The following is a 26,948-nucleotide window of genomic DNA, read 5'->3' as shown; positions in this document are numbered from 1 at the left end:
CAAATATCAGACATCCCAGAGAAGGAGCAAGTAGGGTACTTGCTGAAACCCTAACATAAGAGGCTGAAGTCCCAACAGCATTCCCTGCAGTCTTTGGCGAGCGACAGGGACCTCTGGACCAGGGCAGTCTCCTCAGGGCAGGAGAAGATCGTGGCCCAGGGCGGTCTCCTTCTTCTGCATGGAAACAGGCATGAGTGAGCTGTTCCTTTCACCGCGAGGCTGCGCTGGGGCTGGGGGAAGCCCACAGAATGGGGATCAGAAATATGTTCCTATCCTGGCCAGGCACAGTGGCTCACGCCTAATCTCAGCACTTTGGGAAGCCGACGCAGGCAGATCGCTTGAGCTCAGGAGTTTGAGACCAGCCTGGGCAACATGGCGAAACCCTGTCTCCACCAAAAATACAAAAAATTAGCCAGGCATGGTGGTGCGTGCCTGTAGTCTGAACTACTCAGGAGGCTGAGGTGGGAAGATCACTTGAGTCCAGAAGGTCAAGGCTGCAGTGAGCCATGTTTGCGCCACTGCACTCCAGCCTGGATGACAGAGACCCTGTCTAAAAAAAGAGAGAGAAAAGATAGAAAAAAAAAATCTTTAAAAAAAGAGTATAATAAAGAAATTTTTGGCCAGGTGGGGTGGCTCACACCTGTAATCCCAGCACTTTGGGAGGCTGAGGTGGGCAGATGACCTGAGGTCAGGAGTTCATGACCAACCTGGCCAACATGTCAAAACCCAGTCTCTACTAAAAATACAAAAACATTAGCCAGGCATGGTTGCACATGCCTGTAGTCCCAGCTACTCAGGAGGCTGAGGCAGGAGAATCACTTGAACCTGGGAGGCGGAGGTTGCAGTCAGCCAAGATCACACCACTGCACTCCAGCCTAGGTGACAGAGCAAGACTCTCTCAAAAAAAAGGGAGGAAAAAAAAAGAAAAAGAAATATGTTTCCATGCTGTTTCCCCTAGGGGAAGAAAGGCAAGGATATTTTCAGCCTCCTAGTTTGGTGGGGCAGGATCCAGGATGAACCTGATGGAGAGGTGAAGGAAATCACTGGGAGAGTTAAGAAAGTTACAGATCTCTTAGAACTGAGGCCCTGGATGCTGCTCGCACACCCACAAAGTACTGCAGGAAGTGGGAGGGGCCTCACAGGGGGTGCAGAGGAGAGAATAGGCACCACATTCTCACTCCCACTCCAGCCTCAAGGCACTGCCCCAGCCTCAAGGGACTGCAGCAACAAGGGGTCTCTAACCAGCACCGGCCTTCCTGGTGGGCCTCAGCCCCCAGGGCCCACTCCCTGGGGCTGGTGATGCCAGCTGCCCCTCCCCTTCCAGCTCTTGGGGAGGCAGGGAACTCAGATACAAGACTAAATAGGTTCAACTCTTTGGGTTCCCGGGAAAGAGTCTTTGTCTAGAGCCCCTGATAGGAACAGAAAGCTGTCCCTTGTGTTGTTTTCTAGGGAGAAGGAGAAGAGCCTGGTGAGGGGACATCTGGTATTCCTAAATGTCCTGGCCCCTAGAAGTGGTAAGGAAGGTTGGGATTTGGGAATGATGGAAACCGTACTGAGAATCCTTGGAACAGCTGTCTAAGGAGTTTTTTGTTGTTGTTGTTTTGAGACAAGGTTTCAGTTCTGTCACCCAGGCTGGAGTGCAGTAGTGCAAACATGGCTCACTGCACCCTCCACCTCCTGGGCTCAAGCAATCTTCCCACCTTAACCTTCCTAGTAGCTGGGGGCCACAGGTACACGCCACAATGCTCAGTTAGTTTTTTTTTTATTTTTATTTATTTTTGTTAAGAAAGTAAATAAACAAAAGAGTGGCTATTTCATAACAGAACAGCCTTTTTAAAAATTATTTTTTATGGAGATGGGGGTCTCACTATGTTGCCCAGGCTGGTCTCAAACTCCTGGGCTAAAGTGTTCCTCCTGCCTTTGCCTCCCAATGTGCTGGAGTTACTGGCATGAGCCACTGTGCTCGGCCTAGGAAGCCTTTAAGAACCTATCTGAGTGAGGAGGGGATCATATAGATCAACCTGAGATGGCCCCCACGCCCACTGTTAATTCAGGACTAATGACACTGCAAGTCCCAAAGAGAAAGAGATGCCAAGAGGAGGAATCCCAGGCAGAGAGAGGCAAAGTCTCAGAGGCTGTTGGACAGGCAGGGAAAGGCTCCACCTCCAGTCTCTCTAGAACCGCCCTGCTTGACAGCAGGCAGGGTGGGGTCGGGTGGCTGGCCGTGAGTGTGACTCAGGTTTCTGTGGGCAGCCAAGGGCAGCCGGCAGGGAGGAGCCCAGACCGACAGACCGGCTGGCCAACTGCAGCTTTCACCTCAGCTGTCCTCTGTCCTGGGAATGCAGAGGGCTCTTCTCTAGCTGAGCTGGCCCTTGGGGGCTAGTTGACCCCTGCTTTCCTCCCCCAACCCCAACCAACCCTCAAGTTCCTTCCCAGAGCCCTCGGCCCTTGGCTGCCTCCCCTGTGGCATTATACAGGATGGAGAATGAGGGGTCACTGCCTCTAGGAAGGAAACAGAATGTCTGGGGAAAAGGGTATAATAATGATTGGTCCTGCACCCTGAGGGAGGGACTGGGGGAACCCTGGGCACCAGCTTACAGCCTGAGTGGCCCCCCAGCCCTCCCTAGCCTGGCTGGCTCATGTCTGGACAGGCTGGTTGTCATGGTGAGGGCTAGGGGCCAGAATGCAGCTGCTACAGTCAGGCTACCAGGCCTAAGTGAACGGAGAGTGCTCAGGGACCCCCCAGCCCAGCTTCCTCAGAGTTGACCAGCTGAGAGACCGCTGGAGCTGAAACCAAAGAGCTGTGGTCAGGGACTATAGACTTCCCCTTGGTAATGGGTGAGGGTTCAGCCAGCACATTCCCTTCGTGTTTCTGGTGCCTGTTTGTTGGCTTGTTTTTGGAGGGTGGCTGGAAGGGAATACACGTTTCTTTTATGCCTTTTATGCGCCCAAGTGCTGGGCATGCGTGGGTCACCAATCTTTACAATAACTAAGAGAGATTTAGCAACTTGCCTAAAATGGCAAAGCTGGGATTAGAACTCAGAACTGACGGCCACGACAGTTAGTGATCTTTGTTTTCTGGGAACCAGGCAGTGTAGCTGTTCTAGGGGGAGGGAGGGGGAGAAAGTGACTTGAACTTTGTCTAAAAGACTGGATATTCCATCACGAGGCCACAGGTGGTAGAATGCAGGCGCTGGCATCATTTGGGGTTTGGGAACGGATGGCAGTCTGAAGAGAAAGACACTAGCGAAATGCTTGGCACATAGTAGGTCATTAAGTATTTTTCTAATGAAGAAGCCAATTCTGTGTGAGTCATCGCTAGTTTTCTGGGACATCTTGGGAGCTTCTGGAGCTGAATCGCAACAGCGGAAGACGCTAGCTCGAAAGAGGGACTTTCCAAGACCAATCCTGGCGAGAGAGGAATTTGCGGAGCATCATCTCTGAGCCGGGCGCGGGGGGAGGGGGACAAGGGGGAAGCGTGTGTATGACCCAGGATTACCGAAGGCTGCGGACGCCACCCAGCGGCCGGGATGCTGCCCAGGGCAAGCTGGGCTCTACCAGGCAGGCGCGCGCGGAGCACTCCGGGAGTTGTAGTTGACTGCGTTAAGAGGCGATGCTGCCAAAGGGGCTGTTGGGCGTTGTAGTCTGACGTTTGTTGGGCGGGAGTTGCCCACGTCGGCGGGACCACCAGTCCCGTGGTGCCCCGCGGGTGGCCGCGCAGGCGCATTGAGTCAGTGCCGGTCGATCTTGTGGGCTGAGGGGCAGCGGCTAGGCTAGCGGCGTCTGCAGGGGTCGCCGAGCTAACCCGTGGCTAGGCGAGTGGGGCGGGGCGGCTGGCACCATGTCGAGGCAGGCGAACCGTGGCACCGAGAGCAAGAAAATGGTAACTTGGAGCGCGTGACCTCGGCGGGCGGGGCGAAATTGAGGCGTACAGGGAAGGGGCCCGGCGCCGAGCGCGAGGCGCGTTTGGAAAAGGGCCTTCCTGTGAGCTCTGGCAAGGGGAAACCTCTTGCTGGGTCACTCCGGGGGCGTTCCAGGCAGGTGAGGGGACCGTCGGAGAAGTTCCCCGGAGGAGACCCCTTTCCCGTGGAGACCCCGCTCCCAAGGCCTGAGTGCAGCTTTGTCCTAAGCCAACAACAACGACGGTAATAAATATCAATAACTGCCACTTACTGCTCTCTTGCTGTGTGTTGGGCACCGGGCCACGCACGTTACAGCATCTCAGTTAATCTGCAGAGTAGCCCCCATCAGATGGATAACATGATTGCCGTTTTACAGCTTGGAGAGCTTACGTAATTTGCCCACATTTACACCTGGGAAGTTAGGATTTGGACCCGTGTTTAACTCCAAAGCTGATGCTTCGGACTGTTCGGCTTTACTCTTAGGCTACAGTGTCTCGTACTGTGAGAGATGTTCAGATACTGGTCGTGCCAGAAAGGAACGTTTTATTCAATGGAATAAGAGATGGGCCAGAGTAAGCAGTGAGTGGTGCCCCTCTAATGGGGTGGGTGGCTCCCTTCTTTCCCAGGGAATAGTTTGGACACCGTATGGTCCTATAAAGTTGGACTGGGGTCTGGGGCTGCAGACTTAGGTCATTTTTCTTTTTTCTTCCCTCCCTCCCCCCGACCCCAGACGAAGTCTTGCTCTGTCACCCAGGCTGGAGTGCAGTGGCACTAACTTGGCTTACTGCAACCTCTGCCTCCCAGGTTCAAGCAGTTCTCCAGCCTCAGCCTCCCGAGTAGCTGGGATTACAGGTGCCCACCACCACGCCTGGCTAATTTTTGTATTTTTAGTAGAGATGAGGTTTCACCATGTTGGCCAGACTGGTCTCAAACTCCTGACCTCAAGTAATCCGCCTGCCTCGGCCTCCCAAAGTGTTGGGATTACAGGCGTGAGCCACCGCACCCGGCCAATTTTTGTATTTCTAGTAGAGATGGTGTTTCACCATGTTGGCCAGCCTGGTCTCGAACTCGTGGCCTTAAGTGATCTGCCTGTTCGGGCTTCCAAAGTGCTGGGATTACAGGGGTGAGCTACTGCGCCCGGCCAAAAGACAAGAATATTTTGTTAGGAAACAATGTCAGGTAAGGGGAAACACATGGACCTTGGTTGGAATTCTGACTTACTTGATTGATCTTCAATTTCTTTATCTGTAAAATGGGGATAGTAATGTCTACCTAATATTAAATGGGATGGTGTAAAATGTGAGGGGCATGGTAAATGTTTCTTTCTCCTTTTCCTGTGAGATGAGTAGAGGTCTTCCTGGTTAGTTTTTGTACTTTGCTCTCATTTTATCCATTTTTTAAACCTGAAATCAATGTTGAAATCTTTAACAAAAACCTGCAGACTCTACCCCCAACCCCCCAGTATTCTTCGTTTCAGTGAAGTAAGGTAATTAGGGAGGGGCAGCAGCATACTCCTGCCCTCAAGGCTCTTGGAACTCCCTTCCTTTAGATAGTCACTTAGCCCACTCCTGGCTTCATTCATAGTTACTCAAATGTCACCTCCTTTGAGAGGCCTTCCCTCCTGATTACCTGCCTAATTCTCTAACCTCTAACTCTATGCTGTTCTCATAGCACTGTCTATTTAATTTTAAATGATATGCCCAGGCTGGAGTGCAGTGGCATGATTGAGGCTCATCCAACCTGACCTCCCAAGTTCAAGCAGTCCTCCCGCCTCAGCCTCCCAAGTAGCTAGTACTATAGGTGTGCACCACCATGCCTGGCTAATTTTTTTTTTTTTTTGCCCAGGTTGGTCTCGAGGTCTTGAACTCCTGGGCTCAAGCAGTCCCTCCAACTCTGCCTCACAAATTACTGGGATTGCATTTGTGTTCCATTTAAGCTTTCCAAGACCTAAATTGTTTTGTTTTGTGTTTTGAGACAGAGTCTGGCTCTGTCACCTAGGCTGGAGTGCAGTGGCCCGATCTCAGCTCACTGCAGCCTCCACCTCCCAGGTTCAAAAGATTCTCCTGCCTCAGCCTCCCGAGTAGCTAGGATTACAGGCACCCACCACTACGCCCAGCTAATTTTTGTATTCCCAGGTTGGTCTCAAACTGCTGACCTCAAGTAATCTCCCCACCTTAGCCTCTCAAAGTGCTGGGATTACAGGTATGAGCCATTGCACCCAGCCTTCGCTTTTTGTTTCTTGAAGCACCAGAAGCACAGATTTATTGAAATGAAAGTACACCCCACAGAGCAGGAGCAGGCTCAAGCAAACGGCTCAAGAGCAACCTAAATTGTTAATATGCCCAAGTAACTAGATTTTAGGTTGTGCAAACGGAAACAGCCCTTTTGTCCAATAAACTTTTCCTTAGCCCCAACTATTGCAGAGTTCTGTGCTAGATGCTGTGGGAGATGCAAGGATGAAGTCCTAGTCCCTAACTTTGAGAAGCACATACTCTGTGAGGGAGACAGAAATGTATACCATATATACTGTGTATCTTCTAGCAGTGGAAAAATAAAAAGAAATGTATGCCATACAGAGGTGTAGTACCGCTTGCACCTGAGTTCTAGTTTTACCACTTACTTGCTGTGTTACCTTGGGTAAGTTTGTTCATTGTTCTAGCATCAGCTTAATCATCATTTTTTTTTTTTTTTTTTTTAAATAAAGGAAGTAGGCTGGGTGCGGTGGCTCATGCCTGTAATCCCAGCACTTTGGGAGGCCAAGGCGGGCGGATCACGAGGTCAGGAGATGGAGACCAGGGTGAAACCCTGTCTCTACTAAAAATACAAAAAATTAGCCGGGCACGGTGGCGGGTGTGTGTAGTCCCAGCTACTCAGGAGGCTGAGGCAGGAGAATGGCCTGAACCCGGGAGGCGGAGCTTGCAGTGAGCTGAGATTGCACCACTGCACTCTAGCCTGGGTGACAGAGTGAGACTCCATCTCAAAAAAAAAAAAAGAAAAGAGACCGAGACCATCCTGGCCAACATGGTGAATCCCCATCTCTACTAAAAATACAAAAATTAGCTGGGTGTGGTGGTGCACGCCTGTAGTCTCAGCTACTCGGGAGGCTGAGGCAGGAGAATCGCTTGAACCTGGGAGGCGGAGGTTGCAGTGAGCTGAAATGGCGCCACGGCACTCCAGCCTGGCAACAGAGCGACACTTCATCTCAAAATAATAAATAAAAAGGCCAGGTGCTGTGGCTCACGCCTGTAATCCCAGCACTTTGGGAGGCCGAGGCGGGTGGATCACAAGGTCAGGAGATTGAGACCATCCTGGCTAACAGTGAAATCCCATCTCTACTAAAAATACAAAAAAAAAAGTTAGCCGGGCATGGTGGCTGTCGCCTGTAGTCCCAGCTACTCGGGAGGCTGAGGCAGGAGAATAGCGTGAACCCAGGAGGCAGAGCTTGCAGTGAGCCGAGATCGCGCCACTGCACTCCAGCCTGGGCGACAGTGTGAGACTCCGTCTCAAAACAGAAATAAATGAAGTAATAATAGTACCTATATTATAGGGTTGTTCTGAGGATTAATTGAGAGAATGCATGTAAAGCTAGCAGTGTAACAGTACACTCAGAACACAGTTGACGCTCAGTAAGTGTCCTCTAGATGTGTTATTAGTAAAGCTAGTAACCTTCGTGTGCCTGTACGGGGGTTGGCTCTGGAATCCCATGGACAATGAGACCTGCCCTTCTCTTTTGTTGGCTTACTGTGACCCAACCCAGTGTCTATTCCCCTGAGCTCAGGTGAGCTATTACTTAAGTAGTAGCACTTAGAGTCTCCATAACAGAAGGCTGGAGGGTAAGAAAGTTGGCTGGATTTAGTCTTGCTATTCATCCTCCTCTAGCTGCTAGAGGGGATTCACACTGGATTACCTATTTTGACAAAAATAGTATGAGTTTTGGAGCATTGGCTCTGAAGATCAGCCTCCTGGCTGGGCATGGTGGCTCACACCTGTAATCCCTGCACTTTGGGAGTTGGAGGCGGGCGGATCACGAGGTCAGGAGATCGAGACCATCCTGGCTAACACAGTGAAACCCCGTCTCTACTAAAAAAAAAAATACAAAAAATTAGCCGGGTGTGGTGGCGGTCGCCTATAGTCCCAGCTACTCGGGAGGCTGAGGCAGGAGAATGGCATGAACCCGGGAGGCGGAGCTTGCAGTGAGCCGAGATTGCGCTACGGCACTCCATCCTGGGCAACAGAGCGAGACTCCGTCTCGAAAAAAAAAAAAAGACCAGCCTCCTTAAGGAGATTTGACATTTTGTTTGGGGCACTAACTGGAAGAAAGTCCTCCTGAAAACTGTCAAGTGGTGCCTCACCTGAGTGTAGAGCTGGTTTCCTTTACTTTGTTCAGGTTGTACCTGAAGTACTTGGAGATCATGTTAGCACAGCTGCTATAAATCCTGTGGTTTCTTGTCTGCCAAGCACATTCAAGTCCACTATCTTACTAGATCCTACCAACAACCCTGTGAATGGCATGACAGATTTTACTGTTTTACTGTTACTTTTTTTGAGTTAGAAGATTGAGGCTTAGCCCAGTGAGTTGATTTACCCAAGTACTCATAGCTGTTAAGCAGCAAGTCCAGACTCAGGCTTTCAGGATCTTGCTGTGTAGTCCAGGCTGGAATGCAGTGGTGTAATCACAATTCACTGCAGCCTTGACTTCTCAGGCTCGAGCCATCCTCTCACCTCAGCCTCCTGAGCAGCTGGGACTACAGGCATGCACCACCATGCCCAGCTAATTTGTTCTATTTTTTTTTATAAAGATGGGGTCTCACTGTGTTTCCTAAGCTAGTCTCAAACTCCTGGGCTCAGATGACCACTTGTGATCCCTGCCTCGGCCTCCCGAAGTGCTGGGATTATAGGCATGAGCCACCATGCCCAGCCAGAAAGTTGTTTATATTGATTCAAAGTCTCCTTCTTTCTTTATTACTTGCCCCCCCCCCTTTTTTTTTTTTTTTTTTGAGACAGGGTTTTGCTCTTATCTCCCAGGCTGGAGTGCAGTGGCATGATCTTGGCTCACCGCAATGTCTGCCTCCTGGGTTCAAGCAATTCTCCTGCCACAGCCTCCCAAGTAGCTGGGATTACAGGCGCCTACCACCATGCCCGGCTAATTTTTGTATTTTTAGTGGAGACGGGGTTTCACCATGTTGGCCAGGCTCGTCTCGAACTCCTGACCTCAGGTGATCCGCCCGCCTCGGCCTCCCAAAGTGCTGTACTTGCCCTCCTTGAACCTAGTTCAGGGTGCGCTCTAGCACCACACCACATGGAACCAGTTTAAGAATAAAAGTAAGTATGTATTTCTTGAGTACCTGCTGTGCAGCAGGTGCTCCACAAACATTATCTCATTGAAATTTCACTGGAATTGCACAGTAACTCTGAAGGGCAGGTAACATTGTTACCATTTTACAGATGGGAAAAACTAATGTTTAGGAAGATTAAGCAGCAGCTTAGGATAACAAAGCTTTTTACAGGATAATGCTCAACTATAAGAAGGCCGTTGAGTCTCAGTTACTTAACCTGTCATCTGTAAAATGGGGATGAATAATATTTGTTCTGCTCACCTCTCATGGTTGTTATGAGAAACTGTTACAAAACTAGATGTGTTGCAGAAGCGATTCACGTTTCTGGTGGTAGTGGAGATGCGGTGCTTATGTTCAGTGAAGAGACTGGGCTGGTTGACCTTTATAACCTTTATGATCCCATGAGAACTTTTGTTTTAAAGGTCACAAGGGCTGAAAACCCAGGTCTTCAGACTCTGCAACCTCCTGTCACTTATCTGATTTCCTCTTCTGTTCTCTCTTGCTTACTCCTCTCTAAGGCCAAGAGTCTCCCACTGTTTCTCAAACACACCAGGCATGCTTGTACCTCAGGATCTTTAGAATTAGTGCCTAGAATTTTTTCTAGACCAGCTATCTATCCAGATATCTTCATGGCTTACCAAATATCACCTTAGTAAGGCCTTCCCTGATTATTCGATTAAAATTAACCACCCCCCAACACACACACACGTAAATACCCCCTAATCTGTTTTTGTGCTTTATTTTTCTCCATAGCACTTACCACCATCTGGCAAATCATGTATTTTATTTGGTTGTATTGTCTCTCCCCCGTCCTGTTAGATAGCCTGGTACACAGTAAATGTTGAATCACTGATTTGTTTTCATTATACCATAGCCCACTCCTATTTTGTTTATATTTATATTTATTTTTATTTTTTGAGACAAGGTCTTACTGTTTCACCTAGGCGGGAGTACAGTGGTACAATTACAGTTCACTGCAGGCTTGACGTCCCAGGCTCAAGCCATCCTCTTGCCTCAGCCTCCCAAGTAGCTGGGACTATAGGCATCCACCACCATGCCTGGCTAATTTTTAAAATTTTTTGTAAAGTTGGGGGTCTCACTGTTTGCCCAGGCTGGTCTCAAATTCCTGGGCTCAAGTGATCCTCCCGCCTCAGCCTCCCAAAGTGCCGGGATTACCAGCATGAGCCACTGCACCTGGCCCTCCCTTCTATTTTTAAAGCATAAAGTCCTTTAAGTTATACATTTATGTCACTCACAGTTCCACAGAGGCTTGGTTCATAATTGAAGATGAAGATAGACTTGCAGATCAGGAGAGGGTATGGAGAGCCTAACTCAGGGATCCCATTCCGAGATCCCAGGTGTATGGATTCCATGACCACCAACAGATCTGTCCAGGACCTTGATTGTTTTTAATTGGTAAATAAGAGGTAGCTGCATGTATAAGGTGCTTGATAACATCATGATTTGCTTGTTACTTGGCATCATGGTGGCCTGAGGCTCTTGGAGTCTCCATCCAAGGGCTCATTAATAATGGAATGAAAGCTCTCCTGATTTAATGCAGTGGTGCCAATTCGCTGGACTGGTAACTGCTGGATTGTTTCCATCCATTCATGCTCAAACCATTCTAGTGCCAAGCCCTTGACTTTACTAAAAAAATCCTTCCCCTCCTTAACAGCTTCCCCTTAATTGCCATATTTGGTAAATAGTCTCTTGGAGATACTGATCTGACTGTTTATTTGAGTTCAAAGGGCCTCCTGATCCTGAAACTTATTTTCTTTGACTCTAGTGCAGCTAAGTTTTTTAGGTATTTTTTTTCTTCTGTTTTTGTTTTTATTGAGGAGGGCTTACTAATATTGCAGTTGTGGGGAAGAGTGGATAGGTTGACCATTGGCTTGGAAACCTTTGATTTTTTTTCTCCCCAAATTACTTTTTTCAATAATTAGCTGTTTGTCCTTGGGCACATTCTTTTTTTTTTTTTTTTCGGAGATGGAGTCTTGCTCTGTTGCCCAGGCTGGAGTGCAGTAGCGCGATCTCGGCTCACTGCAACCTCCTCCTCCCAGGTTCTAGTGATTCTCCTGCCCCAGCCTCCTGAGTAGCTGGGATTACAGGCACGCGCCACCACGCCCAGCGAATTTTTGTATTTTTAGTAGAGACCGGGTTTCACCGTGTTAGCCAGGATGGTCTCAATCTCTTGACCTTGTGATCCACCCGCTTCAGACTCCCAAAGTGCTGGGATTACAGGCGTGAGCCACCACGCCCAGCCTCCTTGGGCACATTCTTTAACCATTCTGGGTCTCAGTTTCCTCATCTCTAAAGTGGGATTAATTCCTACCTTTCCTGGATTACTGTGTTATCATGGGATAGATAATGAGATACAAGTAGAACGCAGTATTTAAGCAAAGGCATTCAAATTATTATTCTTGTAGTGCCCCCATCATCAGGCCATGGGGATGGCGTGAGGAGCATTGGGTTCTCAGAGCCTGGGCTTTTACATTTCTTAGACTTTCTTCCCCAGAAAACTTGAAGAGAGGAAGGTTCTTTGCTTCAAATCTGACAAGCCTCCATTCAGAAGGAAGAATGTGGTGGTTATCCTGATTTTTCAGCCTTATTTCTGAGTTAATTCATTGGTCCAGATGTGCTGTTAATATGTTTCTCACTTTAACCCTGATAATGCCTTTCCCCCGCCTGCTGCTTTCATTCTGTAGTCTTGGTATTTGTCACTCATTTCGCCTTCTACATCAATTTCTTGGTAGATAAGTGACAGAATTCTTTTTTTTTTTTCTTTGACAGAGTCTCGCTCTGTCGCACAGGCTGGAGTGCAGTGGCGCAATCTCCGCTCACTGCAAGCTCCGCCTCCCAGGTTCACGCCATTCTGCTGCCTCAGCCTCCCGAGTAGCTGGGACTACAGGTGCCTGCCACCACGCCCAGCTAATTTTTTGTATTTTTAGTAGAGATGGGGTTTCACCATGTTAGCCAGAATGGTCTCAATCTCCTGACCTCGTGATCCACCCGCCTTGGCCTCTCAAAGTGCTGGGATTACAGGCATGAGCCACTGCTCCCAGCCCTAGAATTCTTTATGTGAGAAAGGGTTTCTGTGATTTTAACTGCTATGGTAATAGAAACCAGTTGATTCTGAAGCGTCACCTCTTTTCCTGGAAATATTTTGGCTGTGCGTTAAGAGGAACATTATTTTCTCCCATGCTGGTGACTTTGGAAAGGGGTTGTCATCAGTGCAATGAACTTGGTCTGGAACTTCCTTCCTTCCCCGTGGACTGGGCCCCTGGGTCCTCTGTTGCTCCTGGGAGGGGCCTTGGGAGTGCAGTTTACTCTAGGCCAGGACATTCTAAGACATGCAGAAGCCATTGGTCACACCTGCCAGCAACAGAGATTAGTTTGTAAATGTCTGTTTCAGGTGTTTCACAGCATCTAGTGAATGACTGCTGCTCCCATACCAGATTCTGGTGACCTGATCTTAGGCTTGACAGCTGTGGTGGAGACTTGGGTTGGCAGAAGCCTACCTTGGTGTGTTGGAAGAGTGATTGCTTAGTGCATGAGGTGCCTTTTACAGCCCATTTTGCAGTAGTTCTGGCTGCAGCCCTGCCGCTTTGACCTTGCGGGCCAAATTTCCTGGCTCCTCCAAAGGGGATGATGTTCTTTCCTCCAGACACAGTTAGAGGGAATCCTGACAGTTGCATCAAGGCTGATCCGGACTCTCACCACACTTTCTCTTTTGTGCTGCTTGGTCCTGACTGCCGTTTGAATCTCTTTTAGAGCTCTGAGCTCTTCACCCTGACCTATGGTGCTCTGGTCACCCAGCTATGCAAGGACTATGAAAATGATGAAGATGTGAATAAACAGCTGGACAAAATGTGAGTGAGCTCCTTTATAGGAGAGACAGAAATGGGGCCTCCCAGCACACTGAGTCTACATTGTCCTTTAGAGCTTGAAACACGGTTCTCTCTCTTTCTCAGCCAACATTTTGGGTCCATTTCTCACTAAACTCATTTACTGAGATGTTTTTGAGATTATCCCCATTTTCCCTTTACCACTAACAACCTTATGTTCAAACATAAGACATTTAGACTCCATCATAGTCTCTTCTCTAACTTCCTTCCCAGGGGCTTTAACATTGGAGTCCGGCTGATCGAAGATTTCTTGGCCCGGTCAAATGTCGGGAGGTGCCATGACTTTCGGGAAACTGCGGATGTCATTGCCAAGGTCATTATTCTGGGCCACCTGTCCATGCTGGAGAATTGCTGCTGGGAGGCACTGCTTACCACTCTTTCTATCTCCCTTAGAGAGGCCTTTAATCTCCCAAAAGACTGGCTAGGCAGCTCTTTGGGTCAAAAAAGCATTCCAGGTCATTAGGGAATAGCATAGATTATTTAATCCCTGTGGATTAAAGCCCCACTGAAATCAAAGCCTGAGCTTTTCCACTGTGAAGGCGTAGCACAGTAGCATGGAGGTAAAGAATACAAGACTCGGTCGGGCGCAGTAGTTCACGTCTGTAATCCTAGCATTTTGGGAGGCCAAGGCGGGTGGATCACAAGATCAGGAGTTCAAGACCAGCCTGGCCAAAATGGTGAAACCCCATCTCTACTAAAAATACAAAAGTTCGCTGGGCGTGGTGGCGGGCACCTGTAATCCCAGCTACTCAGGAGGCTGAGGCAGAGAATTCCTTGAACCCAGGAGGTGGAGGTTGCAGTGAGCCGAGATCACATCACTGCATTCCATCCTGGGTAACAGAGCAAGACTCCATCTCAAAAAAAAAAAAAGAATAGACTCACAAACCTGGCTCCGGTACTTACTAGTTCTGTGTTTTTAGATAAGTTACTTTAAATGTCTTTAATTACCAGTGACCTCATCTTTTTTTTTTTTCTTTTTTTTTTTTTTTTGAGATGGAGTCTTGCTCTTGTTGCCCAGGCTAGAGTGCAATGGCGCGATCTCGGCTCACCACAGCCTCCGCCCCCTGGGTTCAAACGATCTCCTGCCTCAGCCTCCCTAGTAGCTGCAATTACAGGCATGCACCACCACGCCCGGCTAATTTTAATTTTGTATTTTTAGTAGAGATGGGGTTTCTCAATGTTGGTCAGGCTGGTCTCGAACTCCCGACCTCAGGTGATCTGCCCACCTCGGCCTCCCAAAGTTCTGGGATTACAAGCGTGAGCCACTGTGCCTGGCACCAGTTACCTCATCTTTAACATGAAGAAAATAAGAGCTACCCCCAGGGCTGTTTTAAGGAGTAAATGAATAATGGACATGAACATTTAGGTAAAACACTAGTGTTTAGCATAGTGTTGTGCATATAGTAAATGTTTACTATTACTAGTATTAGTGCTATCTATTATAGTATTAATAAATGACATAGCACCCATAACTTTGTGGTGTCAGTTACTTAAAAGTTGGTCTTTCTGTTGTAAGCTTGCTGGTCATACCTAAATCCTAAAGAGGATTGACAGTGGAGAGAGCTTTGTGAGAGTTTGGAATTAGGAGGGTGGATAGGGTAGGACTTTTTCTCCGCCCCGTAATGTGTATTCACTTTCAAGAAGGTGCATTCAGGTAGCACAGACAGACAGGGAAGTGGGTTAGGGCCTCTGCACTCAGGCAGCCACCGTGTCGAAAGACTAGTGCTTCCACTGAGAAGTACAGGCAGACAGTGAGTGAGTTGTTGCTTACTTGTATGATGCCTAGGAAAGAAAAATGTTTCTGGGAAAACAAAACAAAACAAAACAAACAAAGCGACAGCCAAAATTGTATGATGCCGTGAAAGAGAGGTGCAGCATCATGTACAGATGCTTCTCCTTTGTTGCCCTGAGTATCTAAAGTGTCATCTTGTGGAGGCCACAGGTTTGTTCCTGAGCCACTTAATTCCCCTTTGCCAGTTCTGTCACCTTCCCTGTGGTACAGTTCCTGCTGCTCTTCCCCAAAGTGCTGTTGTGTGTCCCCTGACAGGTGGCGTTCAAGATGTACTTGGGCATCACTCCAAGCATTACTAATTGGAGCCCAGCTGGTGATGAATTCTCCCTCATTTTGGAAAATAACCCCTTGGTGGACTTTGTGGAACTTCCTGATAACCACTCATCCCTTATTTATTCCAATCTCTTGTGTGGGGTGTTGCGGGGAGCTTTGGAGATGGTGAGTGCAACTCTTTATCTTCTGGGACACCTGAAATGCAATAGGGACTTGATAAGTGTTTAAATGAATGAAAGAGAGAAAAGAAAGGGCTTTGGTTCACCCCAGCATTTTACTGCCTGAGATGGTGATACTGCTGAGGTAGGATCCAAGTCAGACATCTTTACATGGTGATACTCCTCCATACCAGGCTGGAAGGTGGTGCTGTCAGTCCCCAAAGCCCAGGAACATCCATTCTCAGATAGGCTTATTTGGTGACAGTCTCATTCTTGGGTATTCTTTGCTAAGTTTCTCCTTAAGGGTTGGAGCCATTGTCTTACGCAACGGAACGTTGGCGCTGTCAATCCTGTCCTTGTGGGAAACCAGCCCCCCTTTTTTGGCTGCTGTGGATGAGTCAGTTATGCCCCATCCCCACTGGTTCCCTAGAGGCTGTGGCCAGGCAGCTACCCCTTCATTTTCTCACTGTCCCCCAGGTCCAGATGGCTGTGGAGGCCAAGTTTGTCCAGGACACCCTGAAAGGAGACAGTGTGACAGAAATCCGGATGAGATTCATCAGGCGGATTGAGGACAATCTTCCAGCTGGAGAGGAATAGCCATCCCTAGGACTCGAGGATAGCCAGCAGGAGCACTGTTGGAATCAGCAGGCCTCTGTGCTCCCTCTGCCCTCCAGAACTCAGTGACTCTTGAACATGGATGTTATATATTCTTATAACCTGTTTCCATTCTCCATTCAAATAAAGAGCAGACTGCGATATAGTCCATTTACCCCATGTGTGCACATTCAGGAGCGACAGTCTCTGCCCCCATTCCCTTGAGAGGGGCTGGATGTAATCACCCTTGGTTGGACTAGAAAGAGCTCAAACCATTTTACATTCCTGTTTGAATTTTTCCAAAGCAAAACTCACTTTGACCCCATTAAGAGGCAAGCCTGGCACATCTATCCCTGGGCCTTTAGAAAGCCATTTGCCTCAAATGGCTATAGGGTTGTGGGGTGGAGGGAGGAAGGGCTGGGAGGGAGTGGGGAGGAATTGCTAGCTGTAGTGTGACACATTGTAGTGTTTGCCAGGAAAGGAGCCAGTCATGCCGGAAACACTGACTTCTGGGAAGCCACCCAGGTCTCATTCCTCCCTGCTGTTTGGAGGCAACATCTCCTCTTTTTACAGAGGGTACATCCTTTTTTCTTACAAATTCTTCAATAAAGACACATTCTTGAGTGAAATCCCAATCGTGTCCTGTTTTCTTTCTGCTTATCCCCAGGTGTTTTGTTACAATGGTGTGAGGAGACCAGGTGGGTTCATGGGCCCTGTCTTTCTTTGACTTGGTTTAGCAGTGGCTTCTCTCCACAAACGAGAGAGTCTGGGAAACCTGGGAGCCAGTATAAGCAACTGAAGCCCCTTCAGAGTCACTTTTGGCTCTAGTGTGTGCAGCAAAATCTAGAAGCAGACCATTATTCCAGACATACCTAAAATGAACTATCATGGGCACTTGGCCACCAAGTTGGAAGGTTTGGCTAGAAAGGCCATATAAGCCCTATGGTCGTGGTGCTATTTATTGAGTGCTTACCACTTGAAAGACACTACTGAACACTTTGCATGCATTAGCCAGCTCACAAGAATTCCATTTTTAGAGTGGAGGCCACAAGTTGCCCAGGTCATACGGTGAGTAAGTGGAAAAGCTAGGGTTCAAAGCTGGGCCAAAGGGCAAAACCCATGCTCTTAATGAAGATTCTCTTTTACTGCCTGGTTAACACTGGGGGGCAAAAACGGAACAGGCCCACAGCTCCCTCTCCCAGGCTTAGAGAGCTTGGGATAGCTCTTAAAAGGAAGAAGCAGAGATTGTGTCAGGCTGTATTTGGTAGCACTGCTTGGGGATAGCCTAAGGCCCCAAGGTCTAGACACTCAGGTTGTTGGAGGGAAATGGGGTCCCAGGCCTTCCCTAAAGTTTGTGTGCAGGCCTGAGATTGGGGGAGCCAGTTTTAGATGCATTGTGCTTGAGATGTGTTTTGGTTGTGCAAGGGTAGGACCAGGGTTTTGAGACACCACTGAGAAGGGCAGTTTGCAAGGACTTACCTGCTCTAGCTGGATTAGGTCACCAAGGAGGGATGGTCAACTTCGTGTCCCCAAATGTAGGAACATCCTCTGAGCGTCTTTATGTCCCCCTCCATATTATAATTTGGGGTCCCAGGGCAGCAACTCAATTTTGGTCAACTGTGTCCTTAGCACTCCGTGTGGGTCTCAGTCCAGTCACAGCAGAGTCTGAATGAATGAAAGAGATTAAGGGAATGAATGTTGGGGCCCACATGTGGAAAGCTTTATGTAGTGTCTGAACTCTGCCAAAAAAAAAGTCAGCTACACCGCCCTTTCCCTTCTCCAGGGGGACCCTCGCCCTTCCTCTCCTCCGGGTACCACAGCCTACTTTTGAGCAGTGGTTTGTATGCCGTGAGGTTTTGGATATTTCCTTTCCCAATGTTAAACTTGGGCAACATTACAGGATTAGGGAGCTGTGGAAACAAAGCTCCCTTAGTGACTTTTCCCAGTTACAGCCCCACAATTGGGGCTGAGGGAAGGAAAGAGCTGGGGACTGCAGAAATATTTGGAACATGCAATCCCCAGCAAACTAACTTCCTGGTCCCTACCCATGTCGTCGATTGGTTGTAGATTGCACATCCCTCTCTTACTATGACTGTGAGGCTGAGACAGCCCCCTAAGCTAGGCCATTCCCTCCCAACAAGATGGGGCAGGTGAGCCTGGCTATATGGGAGAGGCTGACTAACAAGAATTTTTGGGGAGTCTGACTCAATGGCAGAATTCTGGAGCTGGAGGGTTGATGCTGGTGGCCTTTGGGCCTGAGGCTGGCTGGGTGGAGCTCTAAGGAAAGGTCTCGGTCTTCTGCCTTTGGCCACCAGGGGTCTCCAAATCACCACTGTACTGTTCCAGAGAGTGACCACTGGACCCCTGGTTTTCAGAATTTGCTAGAAGATGCACCTGATGGAGCAAATCTTAGAGGCTGACCGGAGGCTGAAAGTGCTCCCCCTCTTCCAGCAACCCCTACAGGACCTGAAAGCAAAGCTTATATATAGCTGCCAGGCTAAGCGCCTGCCTACTGGAGCCAGGGCATTGGAAGAGAGCGTTGGCCAAGGATGTCTGGCCGCATACATACTTCAAACTCTCATGCTGGCCTCCTGAGTTGTGTACAAGCTAGCTCTGAGCCCTCCCCTAATCAACCCCCTTTACTTCCTGGTGGAGGCCAGAGCACCAGCCACATTCCCCTGATGTAACACTGTCCCTTTCTGCCCCAGACCTCCAACACCAGTGAAATTTCCACATTCAGGTTTCACCTTCTCCTAGAGGGTTGGCCTCCCCTACATTTGTACTGGGCATCCAAGGCCAAGAAGCGGGTGGCAACAGAAGCCTCAGGAGCAGAAATTGCATTCAGTAAAATTAAAATAGTCTCCTAACAAGTAGTTCATTGTGGCTAGTAAGGGGTGGGGGTGCAGGAAAAATGTCCTCCCAGAGCTTAAGTGCTACCATGTGCTGTGTTTTGGAAGCCAAAGGGCCGGTGGGAGGGTAGGAGAGAGGAGGGGAGGCTGGTGGCAGGCAAGGAGCTGCTGTTACTGATCCCCAGCCTTTGATGTAGGGCCAGGCCTGACCCCAGGACAGCCGCCGGCCACTGCCAGGGGAGCGGTGGGACTCAGTGCATTCCTGGGGGCAATTTACACTCTGGCAGGAGGAGAGAGGAAAATTTCTACTGTGGGAAGGGGGAAGGGGGTGGAGGGAGGCCGCTGCAGCAGAGGTTCGGGGAGAGGGTGTTGTAAAGAACAATGGAGGTAGCCAGGACACAGAGTAGCACTCTCCTGCTTCGCCCTGGCTCCCTCGCCCACCTTGGGTCCAGGCCTCCTCCAAGAAGCCATCTCTGATGGAACCCAGAGCTGGTGAGGAGCTCACATGGGCTGGCTCAGGTACAGCCCAGGGGATGCAGAGAAGCAGCTGCTCTTTCCTCTTGGCTCTGGGAGCCTGGACTGTCAACCATGAGGGCATCTATGACTGAGCTAGGCTAGAGGAGGGGTGGGAGGGTGGTGCGCATGGGCAGGAGGACATTTGCCAGTGAATGTGGATGAATGTTAGTCATAGCAATAGCTAATCTTTATTGCAGTGGCCATGTGCCAGCGCTAGTCATGTGATATGCCAGTACTTCACATGTATTTCTCATTTAGCATTCACCACAGCCCTACTACTATCTGCAGATGAGGAGACTGAGGAGCACAGCTAGTATACTGTGGATTCAGCACTTGAACCCAGATAGTCAGGACTTGAACACAAAGCTCTTATCCAGTACATTACACATTAGGTATGTATGTTTTTGTGTTTCAGTGTCTGCCTGTTTCCTGGTGTTCCTTTGGGACTGTGTCTGTGTGTGAATTCTTTTTTTTTTTTTTGAGACAGAGTCTTGCTCTGTCACCCATGCGGCTGCAGTGCCGCAATCTCTGCTCACTGCAAACTCCGCCTCCCAGGTTCGAGCGATTCTCCTGCCTCAGCTTCCTGAGTAGGTGAGACTACAGGCATATGCCACCACGCCAAACTAATTTTTATGTTTTGTTTGGTTTTTTGAGATGGAATCTTGCTCTGTTGCCCAGGCTGGAGTGCAGTGGCATGATCTCAGCTCACTGCAAACTCCGCCTCCCGGGTTCAAGCGATTCTTCTGCGTCAGCCTCCTAAGTAGTTGGGACTACAGGCGTGCGCCACCATGCCTGGCTAATTTTTGTATTTTTAGTAGAGATGGGGGTTTCACCATATTGGCCAGGCCAGGTCTCGAACTTCTGAACTCGTGATCTGCTCGCCTAGGCCTCCCAAAGTGCTGGGATTACAAGCATGAGCCACCGTGCCCTGCCTCAATTTTTGTACTTTTTTTAGTAGAGATGGGGTTTCACCATGTTGATCAGGCTGGTCTTGAACTCCTGACCTCAAGTGATCCACCCGCCTTGGCCTCCCAAAGTGCTGGAATTATAGGCGTGAGCCACCGCTCACGGCCAAATTCTTTTTTTTTTGAGACGGAGTCCTGCTCTGTTACCCACGCTGGAGTGCAGTGGCACGATCTCAGCTCACTGCAACCTCCGCCTCCCAGGTTCAAGCAATTCTTTGCCTCAGCACCCCCAAGTAGCTGTACAGGCGCCTGCCACCATGCCCGACTAATTTTTGTATTTTTAGTAGAGACGGGGTTTCACCATCTTGGCCAGGCTGGTCTTGAACTCCTGACCTCGTGATCCACCCTCCTCGGCTTCCCCAAGTGCTGGGATTACAGGCGTGAGCCACTGCACCTGGCCTGAATTCTTTCATTTAACAAAAATGTAGCTCTGTGTTAGGGGCTGAGGATGTGGAGCTGATCTAGACTTCAGCCCTACCTGCTGGGAGCTTCTGCCCATGGGGAAGCAGCTGAATGCAATGTGGGGTCGGGGGGAGAGATTGAAAATGAGGAAATAGGGCAAGTCCTGGCTCTTCTAGTTATTAGCTATGTGACACTGGACAAATGATTTGACCTTTGAGCCTCAGTTTTTTTCATCTGGAAAATGGGAATCATAATGCCTCCCTTGCTGGCTGTTTTAAGGATGAAACAAGGTAATATATATAAATTTCATGGCATATGATGAGTATTCCCTAACTGGCAGTTACGATTAGCTTGATTGTTATTGGGGAATATCTTGGAAAACCACTGCATGGATGGATATATGAATGTCTGAATGTGTAAGGAGGGTAAGTTTGTGAACTCAGGGCATGTCTATATTGTCCCTCACCATAGCCCCAAGCATCTGGCACAGCTTGTCAGCACAATGTAGGTGCTCAATAAATGTTTACTGGCTGGGTGCCGTGGCTCACGCCTGTAATCCCAGCACTTTGGGAGGGCGAGGCGGGTGGATCACCTGAGGTCAGGGGTTTGAGACCAACCTGGCCAACATGGCGAAACCCTGTCTCTACTAAAAATGCGAAAATTTGCGGCCAGGCGCGGTGGCTCACGCTTGTAATCTCAGCACTTTGGGAGGCCGAGGCGGGCGGATCACGAGGTCAGGAGATCAAGACCATGGTGAAACCCCATCTCTACTAAAAATACAAAAAATTAGCCGGACGTGGTGGCGGGTGCCTGTAGTCCCAGCTACTTGGAGAGGCTGAGGCAGGAGAATGGCGTGAACCCGGGAGGTGGAGCTTGCAGTGAGCCGAGATTGCGCCACTGCACTCCAGCCTGGGCGACAGAGCGAGACTCCGTCCGTCTCAAAAAAAAAAAAAGAAAAAGAAAATTTGCTGGGCGTGGTAGCACACACCTGTAGTCCCAGCTACTCGGGAGGCTGAGGCAGGAGAATCGCTTGAACCCGGGAGGCAGAGGTTGCAGTGAGCTGAGATCACGCCATTGCACTCTGGCCTGGGTGACAAGAGTGAAACTCTGTCTCAAAAATAAATAAATACATGTTTTTAATTTTTATTTTATTATTTTTTTAGAGACAGGGTCTCGCTCTTTTGCCCAGCCTGGAGGGCAGTGGTGCGATCCCAGCTCACTGCAGCCTCAACCCTCCAGGCTCAAGTGGTCCTCCTGCCCCATAGCTGGGACTAATTTTTTGTAGAGACAGTCTCACTTTGTTGCCCAGGCTGGTCTCAAACTCCTGGACTCAAGCGATCCTTCTACCTTCGCTTCCCAAAGTGCTGGGATTACAGATGTGAGCCACTGAACCCAGCCTTGACTGGGTATTGACTGTGAGTACAGGGTGGGGAGAACTCACAGAGAGAGAGAGAGGTGTGAGTGCAGGGGAGCCCTCCACCAGGGTATACTTTATGGGGCTCAGTGCAAAATGAACACGGAGCCCTTAGTTCAGAAATTATTATGAATTCCAAGACAACCCAAGAGAGCGTTAAGCCAGGTCCTCCGGAGTGGGGAGACTTGTGTGATTCCCATGAAGCCAACCCTGATCTCTGATTGCCTGTTGAGCCCCACTGCCCCGCCGGCCTCCCCCAGCCAAGTTGTTAGGGAGAGAGTATAAGGCCTGCGGCTCCCTGGGCTGTCTGAGGGAAGGCGAAGAGGGGAAGGATGGCTCAGTGTGGGCAGGCCGGGAGAAAGCCGAGGGAAGGACCCCAAGACCAGCAGACCTCTCCCCAGGGGGCACCCCAGAGCCAGGCCCATGTCTGAGAGCAGCCCTCTGTCTTCTGTCCCCCCACACCAACCAGGCCGCTGGGTGGTCTAGACACATGTGGTCACATTTAGATGTTGATTGAAGCAAAATTGTTATAAGATTAGAATATTTAATGTAACTTTAATTTCCACTGCATTGCTGGGATTTTTGAGGATGAGGCCAAGAGATCCCCTGGGGTGGAGGTAGGGAGAATGGTGGGGGATGCAGGAGGGGTCTCCATCACCCCTGCCTGAGAGGAGAGGCTGCTGGCAACTCAAAAGAAGGAGGGAGAGCTAGACAGAGGGGAGGACTTCCCAGGAATCTCAGAAGCAGGAGTTCAGCCCTCCAGCAGATGTGGGGAGTGAAGGGCCGGCCTTTGGGGGAACAGGAATTCACCAGTACCACACCTCCTCCCCAGACTATCTGAACATCCTGGACCACACATCTGAGCACATATCCCTCCCTTCAGGTTGCCAGACAGACAGAAAGGGGGGCCAAAGGAGGGTCTCATCCAGGACCTCCCTGGCTCCAACCTGGGGTGGTTGGGGCCCAGAGGGTTTTCTTATTGGCAGATCAGTAGAAATTTAGAAGGAATAGGAAAATAAGGTAATAGTAATAAGGATTACTAACATTATTTTTATTATTATTATTATTATTATTTTTGGAGACAAAGTCTCGCTCTGTCGCCCAGGCTGGAGTGCAGTGGCGCTAACTCAGGTCACTGCAACCTCCACCTCCCAGGTTCAAGCGATTTTCCTGCCTCAGCCTCCCGAGTAGCTGGGATTACAGGGGCCCACAACCACGCCCAGCTAATTTCTGTATTTTTAGTAGAGATGGGGTTTTACCATGTCGGCCAGGCTGATCTCAAACTCCTTACCTCAAGCTAACTACCCACCTTAGTCTCCCAAAGTGCTGGGATTACAGGTGTGAGCCACTGCACCCAGCCAGATTACTAACATTATTACTTACATTATTATTATAACATTACATTATTTACATTATGATAACATTATTACTAACATTATTATTATGATTTTTAGAGACAGGGTCTCACTTTATTACCCTGTCTGAAGTTCAGTGACACGATCATAGGTCACTGTAGCCTCGAACTCCTGGGCTCAAGCAATCCTCCCACCTCAGCCTCCTAAGTAGCTGGGATTCCAGGTGTGTGCCACCACATCCAGTTTGTTTATTTATTTATTTATTTATTTGAGACAGAGTTTCGCTCTTGTTGCCCATGCTGGAGTGCAATGGTGCGATCTCAGCTCACCGCAACCTCTGCCTCCCAGGTTCAAGTGATTCTCCTGCCTCAGCCTCCTGAGCAGCTGGGATTACAGGCATGTACCACCACGCCCAGCTAATTTTGTATTTTAGTAGAGATGGAGTTTCTCCATGTTGGTCAGGCTGGTCTCAAACTCTTGGCCTCAGGTGATCTGCCCGCCTTGGCCTCCCAAAGTGCTGGGATTACACGCGTGAGCCACTGCGTCTGGCCAGCCCAGCTAATTTATTTATTTAGAGACAAGGTCTCACTATGTTGCCCAGGCCAGTCTCAAATTCCCGGGCTCCAGTGATCCTCCTGCTCCAGCCTCCCAAAGTTCTGGGACTGCAGGCATGAGCCACCACACCTGGTGCTAACATTTATTATTATTAAATGCCCAACTATTATTGACCCATTACTATGTGCCAGGCTTGTATTAAGCCCTTTATTATTCTCTCTCCCTCTCTCTCTCTTTTGGTTTAAACATTTATTTCTCATCGATCTGGAGCCTTAAAGTCTGAGATCAGGGTGCCAGCATGGTCAGGTTCTTGACGAAGGCCCCTTCGTGGTTTATAGACGGGTGTCTTCTTGTATCCTATCCTCACCTGGTGGAGAGAGCTCATTATCTCTTCTTTTCTTTTTTTTTTGAGATGGAGTCTCACTCTGTCACCCAGGCTGGAGTGCAGTGGTGTGATCTCGGCTCACTGCAACCTCCACCTCCTGGGTTCAAGCGATTCTCCTGCCTCAGCCTCCTGAGTAGCTGGGATTATAGGCGCGTGCCACCAAGCCCGGCTAATTTTTGTATTTTTAGTAGAGACGGGGTTTCACCACGTTGGTCAGGCTGGTCTCGAACTCCTGACCTCGTGATCCACCCGCCTCGGCCTCCCAAAGTGCTGGGATTACAGGCTTGAGCCACTGCACCCGGCCTCATTATCTCTTCTTCTTTTTTTTTTTTTTAGATGTAGTCTTGCTCTGTCGCCAGGCTGGAGTGCGGTGGCACGATCTCGGCTCACTGCAGGCTCTGCCTCCCAGGTTCAAGCAATTCTCCTGCCTCAGCCCCCCCTAGTAGCTGGGACTGCAGGCACACGCCACCACGCCCGGCTAATTTTTGTATTTTTAATAGGGACGGGGTTTCACCATATTGGCCAGGATGGTCTTGATTTCTTGACCTTGTGATCCGCCTGCCTCGGCCTCCCAAAGTGCTATGATTACAGGTGGAGCTCTCTCTCTCCTCTAAGAGACCTGACAGCACAAAGGGAAAATGGAAGACGGTGAGCCAGCTTGCCTGGAGCCACATCCCAGCTCTCACTTCCCAGCTGTGTGGCCATGAGTGAGTGAGTGATTTAAGCCTCTGTGCCTCAGTTTTCCCATCTACAAAGTGGGGACAATGAGGAGACCAACCTCAAAGAGCTGTTGTAAGGATTAAATGAATTAATCCACATAAAGTGCTCAGAATAGTGCCCGGCATGGGGCGAGGGCCCTGTGTTTGCTGTTCATCATTAGGGGCTGTTATGCCCCTTTCATAAAGGAGGAATTTGAGGTTTTGGAGAAATGAGGTCACTTGCCCACAGCTACAGAGAGGCAGCACTGGGATCCAAACCCAGGTCTGCTGGACTCCTCAGCCCACTGTCTGAATCACCAGGCTGGTGCCAGAGCTGACTCTGCCAGGGGCTGTGCTAAACAAGTTACATGTTGCGTCTGGTTCAGTTTAACCACCCACCCCATTTGATACCCCTGCCCAGGCCTAGAACAGTCCTTGAAGCCTCGCTGGCCAGCTTCTGATTGTTGTGGCTGAGGGAACTGAAGCCCAGAGAGGGGCAGCAACTTGCCCAAGGCCACACAGCAGGTGATCATAGGCAGAGCTGACCCATTGATATCCAGATGCCACCAGAGACAGGCCAAGGTAGAAGCCCCTGGCAGGGGCGGGTGAGGAGTCTGGCTGGGAGTTTGGCGTTGTCAAGAGATGAGGCTTGGTGTGAGAGTCCACGACCTCTGCACAAATAGCTGGTGGATAAGGAGACAGTGGCCGCAAAGTCATGGCACAGCTGTCAGCCTCTACTGGGGGATGGGGAGCTGAAGTCCCCCTCGGGGTTGGGGAGGCGCCTGATGGCCAATGAACACCAGGGCCAGGGCTGGTTGAAAGGAGAAGGAGCTGCAGCCCTCCCTCCCTGCAAGGCACTGGGCAGGGGCAGGGGCAGGTGGGGCAGGGGTTGGGGGGAAAGGGAGGGGATTGGGGACAGGTGTGTACCTCATAGAATCAGGCCTGAGGGCCCCAGGAAAAGTGTAAGGAGTGAGGAGACCCAGGGGACCAGCTGAATTTGTGTCTGAGTGTGGGTGTGAAGCCCATGGGAGCCCCTTTCCCACACAGCGTGCCCCTCCCTTGCCCGCTTGTGTCACCAGGCCCCACTTCATGCAGCCCTCCCTCCCTTCTCTCTAAACAGCTCACACTCAGAGTGAAGTGCTCTGCATGGATAGACTGTCATCCTCACAACATGCCTATGAGAGCTTCCCAGATGGAGAAACTGAAGCACCAGAAGTTAAGTGTCTGCCCAATGGCATGTGGCTGGTAGGTGGTGGCACTTGGATTTGAACCCAGGCAGTCTAACTCCAGGGTCTTTGCTGTCAACCTTTAGTCCCTGCTGCCTAGCTCCCACCCCTCCCAAGCCCGTCCCCATGCTCACTCAACCCCCATCGGATCCCCATGCAGGGTCCGGTTTCCACACCAGCTTCAGGGTCAGGCCTCAGCAATCCCCCCTCAGTCGGTGTTCTTCTAGGCACCCTGCCAGCCAGGCCCCCCTCCCTTCTCTGGGCAGCACCCCAGCCTGGCTCCCCTGTAGTTCAGGCCAGAAGGCCAGACCCAAAGACCCCTGGCAATTGCCCCCAGTTCTGACGGGTGGGGTGGAGTGGGCCAGGCTCTGACGGTAGGTGAGGGTGAGAGGCCCCGTTGTGGAGTGGTGGGGCTGGTGTGTACCTTGGCAGGGGGACAGAAAAGTGGGAGGCCCTCAGAGGGCAGGCAGCAGGAGGGGGAAGGTTGAGGGGGCTGGGCCCTGACCCGAGATAGCCTGGGGCCCTCCCAGCTCCTTTCCTGGACCTGGTGAGGGCTCTGCTCTTTCCCACTGAAAACACACACACACACACAGCCACACTCACCCATACACACAGCCACCCAC

At 50.0% G+C, this 26,948-nt stretch overlaps 1 protein-coding gene across 3 annotated transcripts; it reads left to right on the top strand.

The window, feature by feature from the left end:
- Positions 1-3,245: 3,245 nt before the first annotated feature.
- On the top strand, positions 3,246-16,595 carry TRAPPC3 (trafficking protein particle complex subunit 3). Of its 3 annotated transcripts, none has more exons than XM_058442212.1 (5): positions 3,246-3,265; positions 13,010-13,107; positions 13,357-13,456; positions 15,191-15,373; positions 15,844-16,589. In XM_058442212.1, coding segments are annotated over exons 2-5 (405 nt in total). In that variant the 5' UTR covers positions 3,246-3,265; positions 13,010-13,105; the 3' UTR covers positions 15,964-16,589. The 3 variants fall into 3 exon arrangements, with proteins under 3 accessions (XP_058298195.1, XP_032016140.1, XP_032016141.1); XM_032160249.2 differs by lacking the exon at positions 3,246-3,265 and adding an exon at positions 3,722-3,883 and having other exon boundaries at positions 15,844-16,595; XM_032160250.2 differs by lacking the exon at positions 3,246-3,265 and adding an exon at positions 3,898-4,145.
- The last annotated feature ends 10,353 nt before the right edge of the window (positions 16,596-26,948 follow it).

Source organism: Hylobates moloch, unplaced genomic scaffold (genome assembly GCF_009828535.3).
Source record: "Hylobates moloch isolate HMO894 unplaced genomic scaffold, HMol_V3 SCAFFOLD_8, whole genome shotgun sequence".
Taxonomy (NCBI): Eukaryota; Metazoa; Chordata; class Mammalia; order Primates; family Hylobatidae; genus Hylobates; species Hylobates moloch.
Note: the sequence above shows the minus strand (reverse complement) of the source record. Positions and strands in the feature narration are given on the sequence as shown.